The following is a 23,756-nucleotide window of genomic DNA, read 5'->3' on the forward strand; positions in this document are numbered from 1 at the left end:
TATGCTATTCATAATCGTAGACTGTAGTGTATAGGACTGTAGTTAATTCTGTAGACTGTCGTGTATAGACTGTAGTGTATATTCTGTAGACTGTCGTGGATAGACTGTAGTGTATATTCTGTAGACTGGTAGTGTATATTCTGTAGACTGTAGTGTATATAAATGTAGACGTTATTGTATATAATTTAGAATGTAGTGTATATTCTGTAGACTGTAGTGATATATAATGTAGACGTAGTGTATATAATGTAGACGGTAGTGTGTATTCTGTAGACTGTAGTGTAAGACTGTAGTGTATATTCTGTAGACTGTAGTGTATATAATGTAGACTGTTAGTGTATATAATGTAGACTGTAGTGTATATTCTGTAGACTGTATTGTATATTCTGTAGACTGCGTGTATAGACTGTAGTGTATATTCTTTAGACTTAGTGTATATTCTGTAGACTGTAGTGTATATCTGTAGACTGTAGTGTATATTCTGTAGACTCGTGTATAGACTGTCAGTGTAATTCTGTGACTGTAGTGTATATTCTGTAGACTGTATGTATATTCTGTAGACTGTAGTGTATAGACTGTAGTGTATATTCTGTAGACTGTAGTGATATAATGTAATATTCTGTAGACTGTAGTGTATATAATGTAGACTGTAGTGTATATAATGTAGACTGTAGTGTATATTCTGTAGACTGTAGTGTATAGACTGTAGACTGTAGTGTATATACTGTAGACTGTAGTGTAAAGACTGTAGACTGTAGTGTATATAATGTAGACTGTAGTGTATATTCTGTAGACTGTAGTGTGTAGACTGTAGACTGGTTGTTGATTGGATTTATATAGTTCTTACACTCCCCTACGTGTTTATTTGGACAGTGAGGCTAAAACCTTTAATTCGTCTCTATACTGCAGCATTTTGAATTTGAGATAAAACAATTTATTTGAGGCGACAGTACTTACTGTCACCTGTTATTTGAGGGTAAATTCATTCATACAGTATCTATTTCAACATTAACTAATGAAAACACTTTATGTATCTAGTTTTTAGGCAAATTCACTTATAGAGTGTTCAATTTAGTCAAAAGTTTTGTATTTGCACGCAATGATTACATCAAGCTTGTGACTCTACAAATGTGTTGGATGCATTTGCTGTTTGTTTTGGTTGTGTTTCAGATTATTTTGTGCCCAATAGAAATGAATGGGTAAATAATGTATTGTGTCATTTTGGAGTTAACTTTTATTGTAAATGATAATATAATACGCTTCTAAACGCTTCTACGTTAATGTGGATGCTATCATGATTATTGATTATCATGAATGAATCGTGAATAACCCTGAGTAAGAAAGTTACAGAGGCATAAATATCATACCCCCCCAAGAATATACACCTCAACCTTCTAGATGAGACTAGAAACATAAAGTTTCATTTCCAAAACGGTGACATTTTCTCCCGTATAAATATATATAAATAAATAAAACATTTTATTTCAAATACAAAATGCTGGAGTGTAGATTCAAATTAAAAGTTTTAGCTTCACTGTCCAAATAAACACATTGAATCTTCAACAAAAAGGGTCAGATGACAATTAGGGGAAAGAAAAAAATTCATAAATCAAATTAAATCTTCAACAAAAAGGGTCAGATGACAATTAGGGGAAAGAAAAAATAAATCTATTGAAGCTCCCTCTGAGGAGATCTGTGGTGCTCTAGGGGTCTAGGGGAAACTCACGTTATCCACCACTAATGTGTAGCAATGTCTATCTTATCTTATGTTTTCTTTCTTTATCCAAAATAATGATTTGTAACTCCTTTAAAGGGAATATAGATAGCAACACTGTAGACAGTTTGTGGGTTATTGGGTTAAAGTGTGCTAATGTTATGTCACCCTGTTCTTTTCTTCATGCGCCTAGAGGTTGTTAAGGAGGGTGAGTAATATTACGTTTTGTTTTAAGTCTGTCTTCAATTAATTTCTCTGACGGGGTTCACGACGTTTCCTTGTCCACGGTACTGCAACAAAATGTTTCTCGTTGGTCAACTGAACCTGTCTAACACACGTAGGGGTGCAGCACGACCTGGGTGGGATGAGTCCTTTTGGTTCCTTTTTGTTCCTGTCTGTCCGTCTGTTTGTTCCTGGAGGTACTAGCCAAGGATGTCCGTTATCCATCCTCAATATTTTAAAGTGACGTCCTTCCCTTGTTTTCTCTCCTTCATCTGTACTGATTAGAGACAACTAGAGAGATGAAAGCACAATTTCAATCTTCCTCGTAGGGTTTGACCATTTTGCTTTCCTGTCTGCTCAGATCCGTGTAGATGAAGGAAAGGAGACAAAGGGAGGATTCTACATGACACTATTGAGATGCAGCCATCATACTCTAACCTGCTGTGTATGTTGCCTCTCCTCCTCCTCCTTCCTAGGCGGCCCAGGGGGGTGGACACCGGACCCTGCTCTATGGTCACGCCATCCTCCTACGCCACTCCTTCAGTGGAATGGTGAGAATGGGGGAAATCTGCCACCCTGTCCCTCATAACCACAGTGGTTGTGTTCCAAATGGAACCTTTTTTCCCTTTATACTGCACTACCCCATAGGGCTCTGATAAAAAGCAGTGTACTTTATAGGGAATAGGGGTGCCCATTTGGGACACACGAAGTATCACCTACACAAACATTATACTGCAGTTGCTCCAATGGCCAAAGTATCTCCAATGAGTGGGTAGCCAGATCTGTGAAAGATTTCCCAGTACGAGAGCTGTATTACTAGTGGATATCCCTCCTACGTGTTGAATGAAAAGGTCACCAGTCCCCCACTGTTACTGTTACTGTATTACCTAAAACCTTATACTGCAGTTGCTCCAAAGATAACACTGCCGATGGCTTGAGTTTTAAACTGTACATTAAACTGTATATTCTGTATGTGTTAATGCTACAAACAAATCGTGAAAGACAGACATATATTTTATCAATCGTTTTCCTTTTCTATCTTCTTGCTATTTCATATTGTGTGGCTTCTCAACAGTACCTGACCTGCTTGAAGACGTCAAGATCGTTGACAGACAAACTGTCATTTGACGTGGGATTACAAGAACATTCAATCGGTAACACTTCCTATTGCACACAGCCTTGCTCCCTGTGACTACATTTGGTGGTAGAGCTGTAAAAAGGAGGAGGTTGCCATTCGAGGCGCAGGTTATGTCTGCTATGGAGCCAGCCTTGTATTGGTAACTAGGCGACATCTAGGGAGTTTTCCCTAGCCACCGTGCTTCTACACCTGCATTGCTTACTGTTTGGGGGTTTTAGGCTGGGTTTCTGTACAGCACTTTGTGACATCGGCTGATGTAAGAAGGGCTTTATAAATACATTTGATTTGATTTATTGATTTGAACTACAAAATGAAGCAGAGCCATTTATCAATCCGGATGTGATACTTTAACTGTGACTATACTAGACATGCAGACTGGCTTCCATATTAATAGCTGACCTTGCTATGTGTATGTGTTGTAGCCCCCGGAATAGAGGGACTATATCAACCTGAAGACGTTACCACCAGGCAAAATGGCTGCCACATAATGAACTGATTAACAATCACACAGCACATAGCGAACTGATTAACAATCACACAGCACATAGCGAACTGATTAACAATCACACAACACATAACGAACTGATTAACAATCACACAACACATAACGAACTGATTAACAATCACACAGGCACATAACGAACTGATTAACAATCACACAGCACATAACGAACTAATTAACAATCACACAGCACATAACGAACTGATTAACAATCACACAGCACATAACGAACCGATTAACAATACACAGCACATAACGAACCCGATAACAATCATGACGATACACTAGCACTGTCTGTGTAAATCCATGCTTTGGTACTTGACTATGGACACAAATTAAATGCAAGAAATTGCATTGCCAGTCAAACATTTGCATATTTATGTCAATTTCAGATGTACGATCTGTATCTTTCTGTTTTTGGTATGCTCATGTACAGTGTAGAAGTTATGATTCATTTACAATATTACCATAGTCTTATTGTAATCCTCAGAACAAGGAACCAAATCTGGAGTGTTAACAGTCTGGCCAGCTGCTATGGTAACAGTTGGACCAGTTACTATGGTAACAGTCTGGTCAGTTACTAGTTAGCAGTCTGGTCAGCTACTATGTTAAAAGTCTTGTCAGTTACCATATGGTAACAGTCTGTCACAAGAGACTATGCAGTCTCATCCAAGTCCTGTTGTCCTCTATCTCTCCAGGTGAGGCATGCTGGTGGACCATCCACCCTGCGTCCAAGCAAAGGTCAGAGGAGAGAAGGTCCGTATCGGAGACGACCTAATCCTGGTCAGCGTGTCCACAGAGAGGTAACCTGGTGTAGTATCAATAGTCAGTCAATCAACCAAACAATCTATCAATCTTAATCTCAATCTTGTTAGCCAGGTCCCAGATCTGTTTGGGTTGTCTTGCCAGAGCAGGCTAGGAGGCTTGGAAAGGGAAAAGAAACCCAAACAGATCCGGGACCAGGTTAGGAATAACATGACACCCAAACAGATCTGGGACCAGGTTAGGAATACATGACACCCAAACAGATCTGGGACCAGGTTAGGAATAACATGACAACCCAAACAGATCCGGGACCAGCGTTAGGAATAACATGACAAACCCAAACAGATCCGGGAACCAGGTTAGGAATAACATGACAACCCAAACAGACTGGGACCAGGTTAGGAATAACCATGACAACCCAAACAGATCTGGGACCAGGTTAGGAATAACATGACAACCCAAACAGATCTGGGACCAGGTTAGGAATAACATGACAACCCAAACAGATCTGGGACCAGGTTAGGAATAACATGACAACCCAAACAGATCGGGACCAGTTAGGAATAACATGACAACCTCAAACAGATCTGGGACCAGGTTAGGAATAACATGACAACCCAAACAGATCTGGACCAGGTTAGGAATAACATGACAACCCAAACAGCATCTGGACCAGGTTAGGAATAACATGACAACCCAAACAGATCTGGGACAAGGTAGGAATAACATGACAACCCAAACAGATCTGGGACCAGGTTAGAGAATACATGACAACCCAAACAGATCTGGGACCAGGTTAGGAATAACATGACAACCCAAACAGATCCGGGACAGGTTAGGAATAACATGACAACCCAAACAGATCTGGGACCAAGGGCCTGTTGCACAAAACTAGATAAGGGATTAAGCCAGGATATCTTGGTGATCCTGGCTCAATTGATCCGTAATCCGGTTGCACTAAAGATGGATAGGGGGCAGGAGGAATGTTATGGTATAAATTACCATGGAGATTATTCTGTGGAGCTAGCCTGCTCCAGACCAGGCTAAATTCCAGGAATCTATTTAATCTCATCCCTAAATGTCAGTCAGCAGTCATCACAAATGGAAACCAATAGTTATTTCACTGCTCACTATACATTGTTATCACATATAACAGACCCACTGTTATTATTTAAACGTTTGTGATTATTAATTTCAATGATTTTGGATAAAAAATGATTTTTAGATGATGTTGCTATCATTAGAATAATATTACAGTTTCCCATAGACTATAAGGCTAATATATAAAATGATAGAATATTAGGGGCCACAGAGGGGAAAAAAAACACCAAGTCATAATATTGTAACCAGTTGTTTTTAAAGAGGGACAGTTGTTAAAATGGACAGATTGGGGCATTTTCGTGAAATTGTACTTCAGATGGTTTCATAAACAAAGACATGCTGATGTGCCAGAATATTAAGTATCACATTGTCATAAGTATCAAAACTGTAAAAACAATATGTAGCTTTTCTGCAGAAAGAACCAGCCTCATAAATGTTAGACTTATCTTTTTCTTCAGTGTAGCCCTAGTACTCTGTCATATAAACAAATACACATTCCATATGAATATAAAAACACAATGTGTACATTATGTTCCTTATTGATAAGGACAAAACAAAGCAGGTAAACCATCAGCTCCTTTCGAAACTGAATTCACAGTGACTCTACAAGATGAAAGCACACAGATCCAAAGCACATATATACAAAAATGATACATACACATTCAAAGGTCTGTATATAACACACCCTGCATGTCTGCACACTAAAATAAATGCAGGACAAATCCATACACATCAACTGAACAGACAAATGAATGGATGCAGTAGCCTCCTCTGCAGCCTTGTATTACACACAGTAGTATACCGCACAAACATCATAAGAGGCCAAATTCGTCAAAAAAACGAACCCAAAAAAAAACCAAATTCCTCTGCCACCGCAGGACATATTTAACCAAAATTGAAAAGCACACATACTATAACTAAAATAATTCAACACATATTGGTCCCTCAGCAGCCGACCACTGTCGTCATAGGGAAGATTGCCGGATTGTCCAGTCCATGGCTGGTGGACTCTGGGGCCCTCTCCTCCTCAGGCAGGCCAACATTGTGGAGGACAAGCACAAGCCACAGTAATATCACATGCCCAACAGGGCTGACCCTTAATTTTGAAGGCAGTGAAAGCGTGCCTTCAGGAGCAAAGGTCATTTCAACTCTGGCCTGGTCCTGGCATGGGCATGGTTGTAGGCCTGCTGTGCTTCCTGGGGGTCTGTGAAAGTGTCAGGAGAAAGGCTGGCAGCCATACCCCTGTTCCCAGCAACACACCAGAGAATTCACCTGTCAACACAAATCTCATCATTACTACCTCATAAACACAGTGATATTCTTTGACACAGCCATGATGGTTAAAATAGGGGTTGTGGGTGTTACCTTGTGATAGGCACTGATAATTTCAGAGCCTCGAAAGATTCTGGAGTCATGGACTGAGCCAGGCCATTTTGCCACAACATTGCTGATCACACAGTCAGCATTGCAGACCATCTGAAATCATAAGATGAGGAATATTACACCAATCAATGCACATCACTGGCAATGCAGAGTGTTCGTCAAATGGACAATATCAAAAAGTTTATGTTCACCTGAACATTAATGCGTGAAAGGATTCCTATTCACCAAAAATCGGCCTCATGGGCACCTGAGGGGGCATTTATCCTTATGTGTGTGCAGTCCACTGCACCAATGACATTGGGGAAACCTGTCACACAAAGTTAATGAGTAGTATCTACTATGTGTTAAACCAGTTGTCCTGCTAATTTGTAGATCTCTTACCTGCATCCTATAGAACTCCTCTTTGATGTCACAGAGTCTTCTGGTGGCCAGGGAAGGAGATGAAGACATCTGCTAATGCTTTGATAGCCAGACACACACTCCTTATTGTGCGGCAAATTGTGGCCTTGTTCAAGCTGTTCTGCATCCCCACTGAGTACAGGAAGGCTCCACTAGCAAAAAAGTGCAAGGCCACACAAACCATTTGCTTCCACACTCAGTGCATGGCTCCGTGCAGTGCCGGTGCTTAATCCTGGGACCCAGTAGTCTGCATAGATACCTGATGCCATCTGCAGAAAACCTGTATCTTTCATATAGCATGGTCATCAGGGAAGGCCCAGTGGGTTCCAACCGGCCTGAAGGACCCTTCTCGGCCTTGACAGGCTCTCCTCAGCACAAGTGCTTCTTCATCCACCACATCTCGCACGAATGGGCATTGCCATTGTCAGAGCCAGAAAGGAACCACACAATTTTGGGCCTTCATTATAGCTTAGTGGCCACACCTGGTGCTGGGGGGGTGGGCAAAAGAGGAGCGATGCCTGTATAACGATGACTTTGGTTGACTGGATTGCTGGGAAAATAAAATAAAATTTAGAAAATTGGTCCACCGTCCTGTGTTGCTCACAATAAGAGCTCATATGTCATGGCTCACTTGACTTTACGAGAATATACCTAATTTTATTTTGAGCTGTGTTCATCTTTCTGGAGCTGGGAGGAAAGAAAATAATGATTAATACATTTGTGTTACAGTTAGCATACAGTGTACATTGAAGGCATATCTCACTCCCTCTCAAGTTTTTTATTTTTCAAGGTCCAGTTTCCTAATTGTCCTCTTTTTATTTCGGACTCCAGTGCAAGATTTTCCATCTTTTTCTTCTTGTACTGAATGTCTATGTCTGCCAGTTCTATTTGGCGCCGGAGGTGGTTGCCATACAACTTTCTGATAGCTTGTGAGTCTTGTGAACACAATACAATTAGCGCAGCTGGAATTTGGCAGGATGTGGTGTCCTTTTATTAATACGCACTATGTTGCCAGGCTGGTTTTCCCACTGTATAGCATCTGGGTCCTGTAAAAGAAATTAGATTTTTTGATTTTTGATGAGGACTCCTCACCATTGTAGAGTAAATAGTACTTTCACAGTCTTAACATGATACCTCATGCCTTCTGGAATCCAGAGAGATGGTCTCCTCCTCATCATCGTCTCCATCATGTGCTGTTGCTGCTGCACTGGGGCCTTCACCCTATCACATTTAATCGGATTCATATTGAAGCTAGTAGACAAGACATGCCAGGCCTACAGTATGCCTTTGATGGAGTACTCACTGGATCAGCATCGTCTGTGCTTGTGCTGGTGGCTCTAACAGGATCACAGTGCTGCCAGACACTGCAAGGCAATAGGTAAACCAAAGTCAGACAGTCCAAGTTGATTCAATATGAATGTGGTTGTATCCCATGTAGAGAGGGAGGACATACCTTGAATGAAGCGGGTGGCATCTGGGAGGAACCTATGCTCGTCTCTTTCCCCCCAGGGATCCCCTCTAAGACGGGCCTGCCTTTATTTAGCTCCAAGGCCATGTCCTCTGCTGGTAAGGTCAGCCTTTGGTGACCCACCACCCGTGCTTGTCTGGTGGTATTCTTTTTCACTGCTAAAACAGTACAGACAATGTTGAGCAGGCACCTTCTGGGTACAATATATGCTTGTGCTTTGTTTAATATTAGTCAGGGACCATACCATTCTGCAGAATGTCCTTGTATTTGATTTTGACCTGCTGCCATGTCCTTTTTGGCCCGTTCATGTTTAATCTACACACACACACACACACATTTAATGGAGTCACACTGCAAAAAATTACTTGTATTTTTGTCTTGTTTTCAGTAAAAATATCAAAAAATTTATCAATAGCTTTATATAGTGTGATGGAGTTACTTTACACAATTTCACTCATATCTTGCAGTGCATTTCAATTAAAAATTTAACCGTTTCATAATTACAGAAACTGCATTTTTGGAGATGTGAATTAAATATTTGAATTGTAATTCTGATGTTTCAGCGGAGCGGTGAGTGTGTAATTGTGCACTACTTACGCATTCAGGCGGTCTGCAATACTTTGCCACGCCTTTTTCTCTTTGCTTTATCACTGTGGCGGTGTTGCCTTTCTTCTTAATTATATCTTTTACCTCCTCGTATGCCTCCATGAGGATTTGTGCTTCCGACGGGGAAAAGTACGCGGCTCTAGTTGCCATGGTAAATCAGTTAATCTGTGATCTGTGGCGGGGTCTATTTGAGTGAGCCGTGAGCGCGCACCTATCCAGGATTGGTTCACCTGGCTTAATGAATCCGTGTCTGCTCATCCTGGCTTGGTCTTTGTGCAACCAATTAAGCCTGGACGCACATGTTTTGGCTTCATTGAGCTCAGCTGAGTCATTTATCCCGGATGTCTATTTCTACTTTTGTGCAACAGGCCCCAGGTTAGGAATAACATGACAACCAACAGATCTGGGACCAGGTAGGAAATAAACATGACAACCCAAACAGATCCGGGACCCAGGTTAGAATAACATGACAACCCAAACAGATCTGGGAACAGGTTAGGAATAACATGACAACCAAACAGATTCTGGGACCAGGTTAGGAATAACATGACAACCCAAACAGATCCGGAACCCAGGTTAGGAATAACATGACAACCAAACAGATCCGGGACCAGGTTAGGAATAACATGACAACCAAACAGATCCGGGACCAGGTTAGGAATAACATGACAACCAAACAGATCCCGGGAACCAGGTTAGGAATAACCATGACAACCCAAACAGATCGGGACCAGGTTAGGAATAACATGACAACCCAAACAGACCCGGGACCAGGTTAGAATCACTCAACACTGTTATCCCCATCACATCATCCTCCACTTGAAATAGTCCTGTTGAAACTTTTTTCGTCTTTAGATACTTTAGATACGGCTCCCCTCAGCCCTCGACAGTGACAAGGCAATCCCAGGGAGTACTTGAAGTGGCTATTCAGGAAGATCTTTAATGAAATTACTAGAGAACCATCCCTGTTTTCAGTTTCATTTTTATGGAAACCGTTATCTGGCTGATGAGCTGACACATAATGGACTCTATGCTGCGCAGAATAATGCTTCTGAACTTAATTCATTTACTTCGAGAGGAAGGGAGAGGAAAGAGAGAGAGAGAGAGAGAGAGAGAGACGTGCTAAACAGAGATAGCAGTAGCTATTGGGGTGTGCTATACATGTATGCCTTTGGGGAGGCAAACATAGGTCTACTCAGCCTGAGTTTCAACTCCACCAAAGGGAATCATTGCCTGATTCATCCTCCTACTGAAAACATTAGATTGTAGCGCAACTATGACTTATCACAGAGGGGTAATTTCCTGAGTGACAAAGAATTATTGGTTTTCTGAAATCCTCTATAAAAGAATATACACGAAACATGTCAAGTGTTGGTCCCATGTTTCATGAGCAGAAATAAAAGATCATAGAATTTGTCCATACGTACAAAAAAAAGGTTATTTCTCTCACAAATGTGTTTACATCCCCTTTTAGTGAACATTTCTCCTTTGCCAAGATAATCCATCCACCTGACAGGTGTGGCATATCAAGAAGCTGATTAAACAGCATGATCATTACACAGGTGCACCTTGTGCTGGGGACAATAAAAGCCCACTCTAAAATGCGCAGTTTTGTCACACAACACAATGCCACAGATGTCTCAAGTTTAATTTCTCTACCATAAGCCGTCTCCAAACGTCATTTTAGAGAATTTAGCAGTACGTCCAACAGGCTTCACAACCGCAGACCACATGTAACCACGCCAGCCCAGGACCTCCACATCCAGCTTATTCACCTGCGGGATCGTCTGAGACCAGACACCCGGACATCCGATGAAACTGAGGAGTATTTCTGTCTGTGGCTGGGCCTGGCTCCCAAGTGGGTGAGCCTATGCCCTTCTAGGCCATGGCTGTGACTCTGCCCAGTCATGTGAAATATATAGATTAATTTATTTCAATTGACTGATTTCCGTATATAAACTGTAACTCAGTAAAAACCGTTGAAATGGTTGCAGGTTGCGTTTATATTTTTGTTCAGTATACATCATTGATTTAACCCAACCCAGTATACTCTGTTTTGTCTCATTTAATTCTGAACATCTTTGAACATTGTTGTCAGAGTCCCGTCCCCTGTCCGTGTCGAGCTGTGCGTTGTGGATTAAACTGGTGTTGGCAGTCTCATTGTGATCAGTGGGCCATGGGATCCCATTGAGCTGCACAATCTCCCCAGCAAAGACCAGTCTGGCTTGAGATCTTATTCTGGAATGGTAGCTGATGCAGGTCCTTAAAGAGAGTTTAGGGTCTTAGTGGCTGTAACGCACTGTGGATACAGAAGGTATACATCGACCAGTACCGATATGCTGTAGAGGCATATCCAAAAAGCTGGCAGGGTCGAGACAAAGTTGTTAAATGCCAACTAGCTTTAAATCTTTCCTTTACCCGTCTCAAATCCCTGTCTCTGTCTGCACCCCCCCCCCCCCCCCCCCACACTGGTCCTAACCCTACTCTGTGTGTCCTCTCTTCCAGCACCTGTCCATCTCTAACGGTAGTGTTTCCAGGTGGATGCCTCCTTTATGCAGACTCTGTGGAACGTTCAGCCTACCCGGTCAGGAAGCAACGTGGCTGTGGGCAAGTACACCACAACTCAGTAATATCATTACATTTTCAGGTTAATACTTCATTATGAACTAGGACGTATTCAGTTGTCGAAGGAATGCTATGCTCCCCTGGGTAACCTGTGTTTGTAAGACACTTAATAAACATCAAATCAGAGTTTATTTGGTAACGTGCACAGGATACAGCAGGTCAAATCAAATCACATTTTATTGGTCACATACACATGGTTAGCAGATGTTGGCAGATGGTTAGCAGATGTAGCGAAATGCTTGTGCTTCTAGTTTCCGACCCTTCAGTAATATCTAACAAATAATCTAACAAATTCCCAACAACTACCTTATACACACAAATCTAACAAGTAATATACCTATTCCCCAACAACTACCTAATACACACAAATCTAAAGGGGTGAATGAGAAAATGTACATATAAATATATGGATGAGCGATGGCCGAACGGCATAGGCAAGATGCAGTAGATGGTATAGAGTACAGTATATACATAAGAGATGAGTAATGTTGGAATGTAGGTAAACATTATATAAAGTGACATTGTTTAAAGTGACTAGTGATACATTTATTACATCCAATGTTTTATTATTAAGTGGCTAGAGATTTGAGTCGGTATGTTGACAGCAGCCACTCAATGTTATTGATGGCTGTTTAACAGTCTGATGGCCTTGAGATAGAAGCTATAAACAGGACAGTGAAATGGTTGCTTGCAAGCTCTTCCTCAACAATGCAGTTATATTAGTCATATAAAAGAAACACACATTAGAATAAACACTAAATACAGGCCCATATAGATCAGTCATTCAATCAATCAGATTGTCACTAAGGCTACGTTCGGTGGACAAAATGCACCATACCTTCAAAAGCTCCCTATTGATCTTAGGGTCTTGTGTTTGTCCAATAGGATTCCTGTGTGGTGGTCACGTGATGCGTCTGTGTCACGGACATGATGAGAGTCTGACCATACCTGGATCAGAGGCCAGCGAGATGGAGCAGAGGTACAGTAGACTTCCTGTCAGCCATTTTAAAATGGTGACTGTAACACTGTCAGAGCATAAGAGGTACAGTAGGCTTCTTGTCTGCCATTTTAACTGTAGGTTTGGATCTCTCCTGTAAACCCCCTTTTAACACTGTCATATAATCACTTACGGTTACTTTTAATCACTTTGAAGATAACTTTTAGTCAAACGTCATTACAGGCTGTAAGCTCTACTATTGAGGACCATTTTAACTGACACTTACAGCTACTTCTAAAGATTGTTCTTCATGTTTTAGAGAGATTTCAGTTAAATGCTATGACATTCCATCACCATTCTGTTGAATCGTTGAGAGAGAAATGGGATAAAATAGTGCTAAGTCTATCTTGATGACAATCTGCCTGTGTATCAGATGGGGATCTGGGACACTCACTCCTTAGCCTGAAGTGTCACACCTTGTGCAATTAAAGATGTGTTGGAATGCTTCCGGAGGGCAGTCAAGTCTGTTTGCGCGGCAGAGGTCCTGAGTTCTAGTCTCGGTATGCACTGAGGCAGAGGTCCTGAGTTCTTGTCTCGGTATGCGCTGAGGCCGAGGTCCTGAGTTCTAGTCTCGGTATGCGCTGAGGCAGAGGTCCTGAGTTCTAGTCTGGGTATGCGCTGAGGCCGAGGTCCTGAGTTCTAGTCTCGGTATGCGCTGAGGCAAAGGTCCTGAGTTCTAGTCTCGGTATGCACTGAGGCAGAGGTCCTGAGTTCTAGTCTCGGTATGCGCTGAGGCAGAGGTCCTGAGTTCTAGTCTCGGTATGCGATGAGGCCGAGGTCCTGAGTTCTAGTCTCGGTATGCGCTGAGGCCGAGGTCCTGAGTTCTAGTCTCGTATGCGCTGAGGCAGAGGTCCTGAGTTCTAGTCTGGGGTATTTGCTGAGGCCGAGGTCCTGAGTTCTAGTCTCGGTATGCGCTGAGGCCGAGGTCCTGAGTTCTAGTCTCGGTATGCGCTGAGGCAGAGGTCGTGAGTTCTAGTCTCGGTATGCGCTGAGGCAGAGGTTCTGAGTTCTAGTCTCGGTATGCGCTGAGGCCGAGGTCCTGAGTTCTAGTCTCGGTATGCACTGCGGCAGAGGTCCTGAGTTCTAGTCTCGGTATGTGCTGGTGCAGAGGTCCTGAGTTCTAGTCTCGGTATGTGCTGGGGCAGAGGTCCTGAGTTCTAGTCTCACTGCGCTGTGCACCCGCATTGTGATGAATGGAAAAAGACAGCTGTTACAAAACACCTAGGTCTATTGGCATGACATTCTACGATTGTCATTAGGCTTACACTTGTAGCCTGAATTGAGGCGTCCACTGTTGTCCACGCGCGCCTCTTTCTCGGCCACTCATCTCCACCTTGTCCGAGAGCATCTCGGCCACTCATCTCCACCTTGTCCGAGAGCATCTCGGCCACTCATCTCCACCTTGTCCGAGAGCATCTCGGCCACTCATCTCCACCTTGTCCGTCTTCTCCTCAAACCACAACGCAATATGGAGCGTATACCACCCGGTTTCCAGTCAAGTTGCTCATGTTTCATGCGGCTGACCTGCACTAATGTTAAGTAAATGTGTAGTAGCCTATAGTTCTTAGAGCATGTTGTATTAATTGTACTGGTACGGCGTACCCCCACTATTTATTTTGCCCGGGAAGCTGTAACAGACCTGATCCCTCTCCTCCCTTTCTGTGTCCCCAGGATAGTGAACTATGAGATGGGTAAAGGAATTTCCAAGTCCCGCTCCCTATGGAGGCTGGAGCCCCTCAGGATCGGGTGAGCTCTCCCCCATCTAACCCACCTTCACTCTGACCCTAACCTCACTCCCACCTTCTCTCACTTATCCATTTCACAGACACTGTCTGACCTTCACTGCACTCACTCACTTTCAGACACACTTCAGACTCCTACACTCTTAGAAAAAAAAATCCACTATCTAGAACCTTAAAGGTTACTTTGGCTGTCCCCATAGGATAACCCTTTGAAGAGCCCTTTGTGGTTGCAGGTAGAACCCTTTTGGTTGAGAATATAAACACCCAATACACTTTCAGACACCTTGAAGTCAATGGCATTTTCCATGAACCACCTGGTTGTCTATGACGTATAATGCATTATTAACCTTTATTTCACCAAAAGAATCTCTTGAGATTCAAGCATTATCAGAATGGCGCTGCAAGGTATAGCTGCCGTTTTACGTTTTACTGGCTCCTGACCAATTATTTAAAAATGAGTCGGCAGTTCTGGACATACAGGCCCTAATCTCTGAGACTCGGAAAAGAAAGAGAGGCTGACATGCTGGCATGCTGACGAAACTACATCGACAATTAAATAATCCGCCTCTACCCTCCGTTCTATTGGCGAACGTACAATCACTGGCGAATAAACTGGACAAGCTCCGTTGGAGACTATCCTATCAACGGGACCTGAAGAACTGTAACATCTTATGTTTCTCGGAGTCGTGGCTAAACAAGGACATGGATAATATACATCTAGCTGGTTCTTCTATGCATAGACAGGATCGAATGGCAGCTGTGAACGACAGCCTCGCTCAAGGGGGACGTGTGTGGCTTTGTTAACAACAGCTGGTGCGCAATCTCTAATATTAATTAAGTCTTGAGCTTCTGCTAGCCTGAATTGGAATATCTCATGCTAAGCTGTAGACCATACTATTTACCAAGAGAGTCTATTTACCACCGCTAACTGCACTCAACAAACTGTATAGGGCCATAAGCAAATGTTCCGAACGACTGTGTGATCATGCTCTCCGTAGCTGATGTGAGTAAGACCTTTAAACAGGTTAACATTCACAAGGTCGCAGGGCCAGACGGAATACCAGGACGTGTACTCAGAGCATGCGCTGACTCACATCAACACCATCTTCCCAGACACCCTGGACCCACTCCAATTCGCGTATCAACCCCAACAGATCCACAGATAATGCAATCTCTATTGCACTCCACACGACCCTCTTCCACCTGGACAAGAGGAACACCTATGTGAGAATACTAGTCATTGACTACAGCTCAGCGTTCAACACCATAGTGCCCTCCAAGCTCATCACTAAGCTAAGGACCCTGGGACTGAACACCTCTCTCTGCAACTGGATCCTGGACTTTCTGATGGGCCGCCCCGCCACGCTGATCCTCAACACGGGGGCCCCTCAGGGGTGTGTGCTTAGTCCCCTCCTCTACTCCCAGTTCGCCGATATCTGCGTGGCCGCAGACGACTCCAACACTGTCATTAAGTTTGCAGACGACACGACGGTGGTATGCCAGATCACCGGTGACAATGAGACAGCCTGTAGGGAGGAGGTCAGAGACCTGTCAGTGCGGTGCCAAGACAACAACCTTTCCCTCAACGTTAGCATGACAAAGGAGCTGACCGTGGACTACAGGAAACGGAGGGCCGAGCACGCCGCCATTCACATTGACAGAGCTGTAGTGGAGCGGGTCGAGAGCTTTAAGTTCCTTCGTGTCCACATCACTGACGAATTAACATGGTCAACACACACCAACACAGTCGTGAAGAGTGCACGACAACGCCTCTTCCCTCCCTCTCAGGGGGCTGAAAAGATTAGGCATGGGACCTCAGATCCTAAAAAGGTTATACAGCTGCACCATTGAGAGCATCTTGAATAGCTTCATCACTGCTTGGTATGGCAACTGCGTGGTGTCCATCTGCAAGGCACTACAGATGGTAGTGCGTACGGCCCAGTACATCTCTGGGGCAAAAGCGTCCTGCCATCCAGGACCTCTATACCAGGCGGTGTCAGAGGAAGGCCCTAAACATTTTCTAAAACTCCACTAACCCAAGTCATAGATTGTTCTCTCTGCTACCGCACGGCAAGCGGTTCCGATGCATCATGTCTGAAACCAACCGGATCTTGAACAACTCCTACCCCCAAGCCATACGACTGATAAATAGTTCATTCTGAGTAGCTATTTGGTTAATTATTTAACTGTCTGCATTGACTCTTTTTATACTAACTCTTTTGACTCCTCACATGAGCTGCTGCTACTGTTTATTATCTATCCTGTTGCCTAGTCACTTTATCCCTACGTATATGTACATATCTACATCAATCACCTCGTACCCCTGCACAGCAGCTCGGTACTGGTACCCCGTGTATATAGACAAATTATCGTTACTCCTGGTGTATTTATTATTACTTGTATTATTATTATTATTATTGTTATTATGATTATTATTATTACGTGTTATTATTTTTCTATTATTTATTTCTCTCTACATTGTTTGGAAGGGCCTGTAAGTAAACATTTCACTGTTAGTCTACACCTGTTGTTTACAAAGCATGTGACAAATGACATTTGATTTGATTTTGATTTGATTATAAGACATGCTATGAGCATTTTTAACAGCTTATTGATTCATATTGGTTGATCCAATTATTTCATAATTTTGGAATGTAGTTTTAATATTGAAATGACAGTCCAAAGTGTGATGGATGTCCTCTCTGTCACATTGTATAAATTATTGGAGACAGGTGCAGGAATACGTAATAGGGGATTTTAATACTCCACCCAAAAATACAACATGCCATGAAAGGCACGGGGACGAAGCTCAAAACAAACACTTATACAAAAACACAGGGATGTAACCCAAACAAAAGAGTGAGCTTAACCTCTAATAAATACACGGGACGAGACCCGTAATGACAATACACGAGACAAGACCCGTAATAACATTACACGAGACAAGACCCGTAATAACAATAGACGGGACGAGACCCGTAAGAACTAGTACACAATACACGCAGCACAAAAGCCGAAACAACAAAGCACAGTTACTCACAAGACCAACGGATATGGGAACAATAACCGACAAGACAATGGTAAACAGAGGGCACATATATACAATTACTAATCAAGGGTAATGGGAACCAGGTGTGCGTAATGAGACAAGACAGTCCGGGGTTGGTGGTAATGAATCCAGTTCAGTCACCCCTAGAAGGCCGGTGACGTAGACTTCCGGAGCTGGTGCACGAATGAGCAGCAGTATCGGGGTAATCCGTGAAAGTACCCCTCCCCCCCCTACGCGGAAAGACACCGGTCTCAGGGCGACCCCAGGGATGCGGGGCGGGTCATTCAGGGCGCCGATGGTGAAAATCCCTAGTCAGCGAAGCGTCTAGGATGTCAACCGCAGGAACCCAGCACCGCTCCTCTGGGCCGTACCCCTCCCCTGACGCGCTGCACAAGCAGTGGGACGACACTGGCCTCGAGGACGACCACAGGAACGTGGTGCGGGTCGGTCAGGGCCAGTTGCAGCTGCCGAAGTTGCGGCGGCATCGGACGGCCAGTTGCAGCGGCCGAAGTATCAGCGGTGTCGGACGGGCCAGTTGCAGTGGTGTTGGGCGGGCCATTGCAGCTGCCGAAGTTGCGGCGACGTCGGGCGGGCCAGTTGCAGTGGTGTTGGGCGGGCCATTGCAGCTGCCAAAGTTGTGGCATCGTCGGACGGGCCATTCCCGCTGTCACCATTTAGTGTTGGTTATTCTGTCACGTTGTATAAATGATTGGAGACAGCCGTTCCATGGATTCCAACCGTCAACTAATCATAAAACCCTTGACTAGGTTAATCAGGTAAGCTAGTTCAGGTCTATAACAACAATTTAAAGATATGGAGGTCCCCGAGGAGGTTTGAAAACCAGTGTACTAAGATATTTTGAAACAGTGGATGTGCTTCATTGTAGAAGGATGCTGAAATGCCTGAGGCTGTATGCTGTATGTCTCCTCTCCCCAAAATACATCTGAATGAAACACACTCAATGTCTCTAACAAACAGACACATTTTCACTCACACGTTAAGATAAGATAGCACTTTATTAATCCCCCAAAGGGGACATTTGATGGCACCAGCCAATACATACAACACCAATAAATACCCAATAAAACTCACCAAAAGACAACAAAAAAATACAAAAAACTGCATATCATCAACTCTTGTTGCGTGTCTTATAATCAAAATCAAAATCAAATCAAATGTTATTTGTCACATGCTTTGTTGACATGGTTGTTCCCCTATTTTTCATTGGGAATGGGTTATAGGGATTACTGTAGCATTTAGATTGACATCTCTCTGGGTTCCTCCCCTCTATGTGATTGGTCAGCTGGAGCGGTAGCCACATTCGCTATGGGCAGGCGTTCCGTCTGCGACACCTGTCCACCGGTCACTACCTGGCGCTGACCGAAGAGCAGGGTCTGGTCCTACAGGAGAGAGAGAAGTCCGATACCAAGTCCACCGCTTTCTGCTTCAGGGCTACCAAGGTTTGTCTGAATATATAGATGCTATAGATAGTATATACATGTATATACTGTATATATAATATGTTATATAATATACTAGTATACTGTATATATAGTGTGCATATACTATACTAGTATACTGTATATATAGTATGTATATACTATACTAGTATAATGTATATAGTAGGTATATAATATACTAGTATACTGCATATATAGTATGTATATAATACTAGTGTACTGTATATATACCATTACAGTATGCCATATACTAGTATACTGTATATACAATATGTATATACTATACTACTATACTGTATATATAGTATGCATATAATATACTAGTATACTGAATATATAGTATGTATATAATATACTAGTATACTGTATATATAGTATGTATATCATATACTAGTATACTATGTATATATAGTATGAATATAATATACTATTATATTGTATATAGTATGTATATAATATACTAGTGTACTGAATATATAGTATATCTATAATATACTAGTATACTGTATATATAGTATGTATATAATATACTAGTATACTGTATATATAGTATATATACAATATACTAGTATATTATATTCATACTATGTATTCAGTATACTATTCATGCATTATCTTGCCATGTACATTTCTTTACATTTCCTCACATGAAGGTGTATTGGAGTATTGATTTGTATAGAAATGTCTGGGAAAGGTCAAAGCACACAAGACCCAGCTATATTTTAAAGAGTACGTACTGTACAATTTGACTTGTTAAAGGTCATTCTTGTAGCCCTACACAACTACCAGCAGTTACATTCTAGTCCAGAACTCAAGTCACACCGTCAATACAACAGAACCAAGTCACACCGTCAATACAACAGAACCAAGAAGCACCACCAAGGTGTATACGGAACTCATGGAATTAGAATTCATTCTAGTTCTATAGCAGAACCTTCATTGCATTCTACGACCACAGTACATGGCCAGGAACGATATAAAGAAGCAAACAGAAGGAGACTGTCTGTCTGAGGGATCCAGAGACATGTTGCTGTCTGCTCCATGTTGTTAGATTATGATTTACGGCCACAGCATGAGTCAGATAACATTATATAATAACATAATACTTCGAGACATATGAAATATCTAATAGCCGTCTCCTTCTGCAATAGTTCTAATTGAAATACTCTTCCCTGAGACATATCTGTAATTAATGAGGTCCGTGCTGGCCGTAACACACAACCATGCTTGCAAGCACACGCACACACACACACACACACGCATACAGGCATACATCCGCATTCTCTCTCTCTCACCCTCTCGTCTCTCTCCTCTCTCTCTCTCTCTCTCTCTCTCTCTCTCTCTCTCTCTCTCTCTCTCCTCTCTCTCTCTCCTCTCTCTCTCTCTTCTCCACTCTCTTCCTCTCTCTCTTCTCTTCTCTCTCTCTCCTCTCTCTCTCTCTCTCTCTCTCTTCTCTCTCTCTCTCTCTCGCTCACACACAGAGAGAGAGAAACACACACACACACTATATACACAGACAATGTATTATATTGACCTTCTCCAGCCAGACTGATAAACTCATAATAATATAGTTGTCATGTTCCCAGGGCTAATAGGAACTGTTATGGCTGGTTTCAATTAGGTCTGAGAGGACATTTATCAAGATGCTCAATGGTTTATGATTCTGATCATTCTAGAGACATATCTGTTTTCTTCTGTTATTCATATACTCCTTTTCTTCCTCTCTCTCTCTCTCTCTCCTCTCTCTCTTATTATTCTCAATATTGTCTGTCCACCTTCAGTCTCTCGCTCTCCTCCCCCCCCTCTCTCTCTCTCTCTCTCTCTCTCTCTCTCTTCTCTCTCTTCTCTCACTCTATTATTCTGAATATAGTCTGTCCACCTTTTCAGTCTATCGCTCTCCTCTCTCTCTCTCTCTCTCTCTCTCTTCTCTTCTCTCTCTCTCTCTCTCTTCTCTCTCTCTCTCTCTCTCTCTCTCTCTTCTCTATTATTCTGAATATTGTCTGTCCCTTTCAGTCTCTCTCTCTCTCTTCTCCGTCTTTCTCTTCCCCATGCTCTTCCATTTAACTATTATGTGTTGTATCCAGAAATCAGAAAGCTTCTTACTGTGTGATCTTTAATCTGTTTCCCTCTATACCAGCTGGTCTTTAATCTGTTTCCCTCTATACCAGCTGGTCTTTAATCTGTTTCCTCTATACAGCTGGTCTTTAATCGTTTTCCCTCTATACCAGCTGGTCTTTAATCTGTTCATCTCTATACAGCTGGTCTTAATCTGTTTTCCCTCTATACCAGCTGGTCTTTTAATCTGTTTCCCTCTATACGCGAGCTGCTTTAATCTGTTTCTTCCCTCTATCCAGGTACTTTGTTCTCTACAAGCCTGTCTTCTATCGTCCCTTACCAGCTGGGTCTTTAATCTTGATTTCCCTCTATACCAGCTGGTCTTTAATCTGTTTCCCTCATACCACTGGTTCTTTAATCTGTTTCCCTCTATACCACCTTGGTCTTTAATCTGTTTTACCTCTATAACACCAGCTGGTCTTTAAATCTGTTTCTCTATACCAGCGTGGTCTTATTAATCTGTTTTCCTCCTATACCAGCTGGTCTTTAACTGTTCCCATTAGCCTGGTTTTTTTCCCTCTATACCAGCTGGTCTTTAATCTGTTTCCCTCTATAACCAGCTGGTCACTTTAAATGTTTTCCCTCTATACAGCTGGTCTTTAATCTGTTTCCTCTATACAGTGGTCATTTAATCTGTTTCCCTCCATTCCAGCTGCGTCTTTAATCTGTTTCACCTCTATACCAGCTGGTCTTTAATCTGTTTCCCTCTAAACCAGCTGGTCTTTAATCTGTTTCCTCTTATACCAGCTGGCTCTTTAATCTGTTTCCTCAATACCAGCTTGCGTCTTTAATGCTGTTCACCTCCTATACAGCCTGGTCTTGAATCTGTTCACGCTCTAATACCAGGCTGGTCTTTTATCTGTTCACCTCTATACCAGCTGGTCCTTTAAATCTGTTTCCCTCTATAACCAGCTGTCTTTAATCTGTTGCGCCTCTTATACCATGCTTCCTTAATCGTCACACTCTATAATACCAGCTTGGTCTTTTAATCTGTTTCCCGTCTATACAGCTGGTTTTTAATCTGTTCGCCTCTATAACTCAGCCTGTCTTTATCTGTCATCTCTATACCAAGCTGCGTCGTTTTAATTCTGTTCATCTACATATTAACAGCTGGTCTTATCTGTTTCCCTCATGACAGCTGGTCTTAATCTGGTTCCACCTCTATACCAGTGGTCTTTATCTGTTCACCATCTGTACCAGCGCCTGTCTTTAATCTGTTTTCCCTCTATACCGCGCTGGTCTTTATCTGTTTCCCTCTATACAGCTGGTCTTTAATCTGTTCAGCTCTATACCAGCATTGTCTTTGTAATCTGTTCACCTCCTATTACAGTGGTCTTAAATCTGTTCCCTCTAATACCCTCTGGTTCTTTAACTCTGTTCACCTCCTACTACCTGCTGGTTTTAATCTGTTCACCTCTTACCTGCTGGGGTCTATAGTCTACTCTCTGCTGTACTCGCAGCCTGAAGGCTATTCTCTGATGGGCCTGAATGTGGCTCTGTGTGTTTGTGTTGGTGTTGTGTGTGTGTGTGGTGTGTGTTTGTGTGTGGTGTGTGTGTGTGTGTGTTTGTGGTGGTGGTTGTGTGTGTTGTGTGTGTGTGGTGTGTGTGTGTGTGTGTGTGTGTGTGTTGTGTGTGTGTGTGTGTGTGGTGGTGTTGTGTGTATGTGGTGTGTGTTGTATTGTGTGGGCGTGTGCGTGTGTGCCACATGTGTATATGCAATGTGTGCGGCCATACAGCGTTGCGTGTGTCTGTTTGTGTTATGTAATGCTGCGTGTGTGTCTCTCTCCCACAGGAAAAAGCATTGAGTCGTTGGTACAAAGAACCGGGACATTGAAGGGCACTGGGGAGTAGCAGAGATCAAGTAGGAGATCAGCGCTGCTTCGTCATTGCATGTGGCTACAGGGCTTGGGTCTGTCTACCAGAGCGCCTGACGCTAAAGCCTCCGCGTATAAGGACCCCTAAGAGAAGGGTGAGTTATTATACTGGCTTCCACTGTTTATATAGTGTGGAGAATCGGTCAAAATGTGGTCCTTCAACGACTTTTGCGTTTGAATAATAATTTATAGATGTAGCAAGGCTACTTTCATTACAAAAGTTGTCTTTTACATAAGTTATAAACTTGTCCCTGTCATGTAAGCTACTCTATCAAATGACTTTGGGCAAGCAGAAGGAGGAGTGTGTCGTGGCCAATGAAATCACTTAAGTAGTGGGTCAGCGTAGGGATTGGGTAGACCCATTCTTCTCTCCAGCAGGATAACCAGGACAGTGGTCACCATACATCAGATTATCACATTAGTGGAGTATTCATGACCTTTTATACTACTGTAAGTAGTGGGATAATCTTAGTGTGGATATTGCGACAGACTGTAGTGAAACCAGAGTCCCCATAATGAGAAGGACTTTATACAGAGGATTAGACGTTAGTGTTCATAGCTTCCCATGTGAGTCACATCTACCAGCTATTGGCGGT

The 23,756-nt window shown here is 42.7% G+C and overlaps 1 protein-coding gene and 2 long non-coding RNA genes across 3 annotated transcripts in view; 2 read left to right on the forward strand and 1 right to left on the reverse strand.

Annotated features, from left to right (window-relative positions):
- LOC139025730 (uncharacterized) overlaps window positions 1–4,376 on the forward strand; it is a 13,820-nt gene extending 9,444 nt beyond the window's left edge. Inside the window, exons 2-4 of the long non-coding RNA XR_011477346.1 lie at window positions 2,413–2,487; window positions 3,012–3,090; window positions 4,275–4,376. This is a non-coding gene — a long non-coding RNA (uncharacterized lncRNA). The remainder of the gene's footprint in view (window positions 1–2,412; window positions 2,488–3,011; window positions 3,091–4,274) is intronic.
- A 3,649-nt stretch (window positions 4,377–8,025) lies between these two features.
- Window positions 8,026–8,544, reverse strand: LOC139025729 (uncharacterized). Its single transcript, XR_011477345.1, has 3 exons — window positions 8,528–8,544; window positions 8,359–8,445; window positions 8,026–8,270 (listed from the first exon to the last, which is right to left on the reverse strand). It is a non-coding gene; the product is annotated as an uncharacterized lncRNA (long non-coding RNA).
- A 3,261-nt stretch (window positions 8,545–11,805) lies between these two features.
- LOC112075450 (ryanodine receptor 3-like) lies at window positions 11,806–19,189 on the forward strand. Its single transcript, XM_024142452.2, has 4 exons — window positions 11,806–11,905; window positions 12,809–12,902; window positions 14,592–14,666; window positions 19,015–19,189. The coding sequence occupies exons 1-4, from the start codon at window positions 11,851–11,853 to the stop codon at window positions 19,187–19,189; spliced, it is 399 nt and encodes a 132-aa protein (XP_023998220.2). The 5' UTR covers window positions 11,806–11,850.
- The last annotated feature ends 4,567 nt before the right edge of the window (window positions 19,190–23,756 follow it).

The sequence above is a fragment of the Salvelinus sp. IW2-2015 genome, unplaced genomic scaffold (assembly GCF_002910315.2).
Source record: "Salvelinus sp. IW2-2015 unplaced genomic scaffold, ASM291031v2 Un_scaffold3168, whole genome shotgun sequence".
In the NCBI taxonomy this organism is placed as follows: domain Eukaryota; kingdom Metazoa; phylum Chordata; class Actinopteri; order Salmoniformes; family Salmonidae; genus Salvelinus; species Salvelinus sp. IW2-2015.

Bases quoted from the DNA above. Each gene is read 5' to 3' on its own strand.
- LOC112075450 (XM_024142452.2), top strand. From the start codon at position 11,851: ATGCAGACTCTGTGGAACGTTCAGCCTACCCGGTCAGGAAGCAACGTG. The intron at 12,903-14,591 runs GTACAGTAGACT...CTGTGTCCCCAG, and splicing joins GCCAGCGAGATGGAGCAGAG to GATAGTGAACTATGAGATGG. The intron at 14,667-19,014 runs GTGAGCTCTCCC...GTGATTGGTCAG, and splicing joins CTGGAGCCCCTCAGGATCGG to CTGGAGCGGTAGCCACATTC.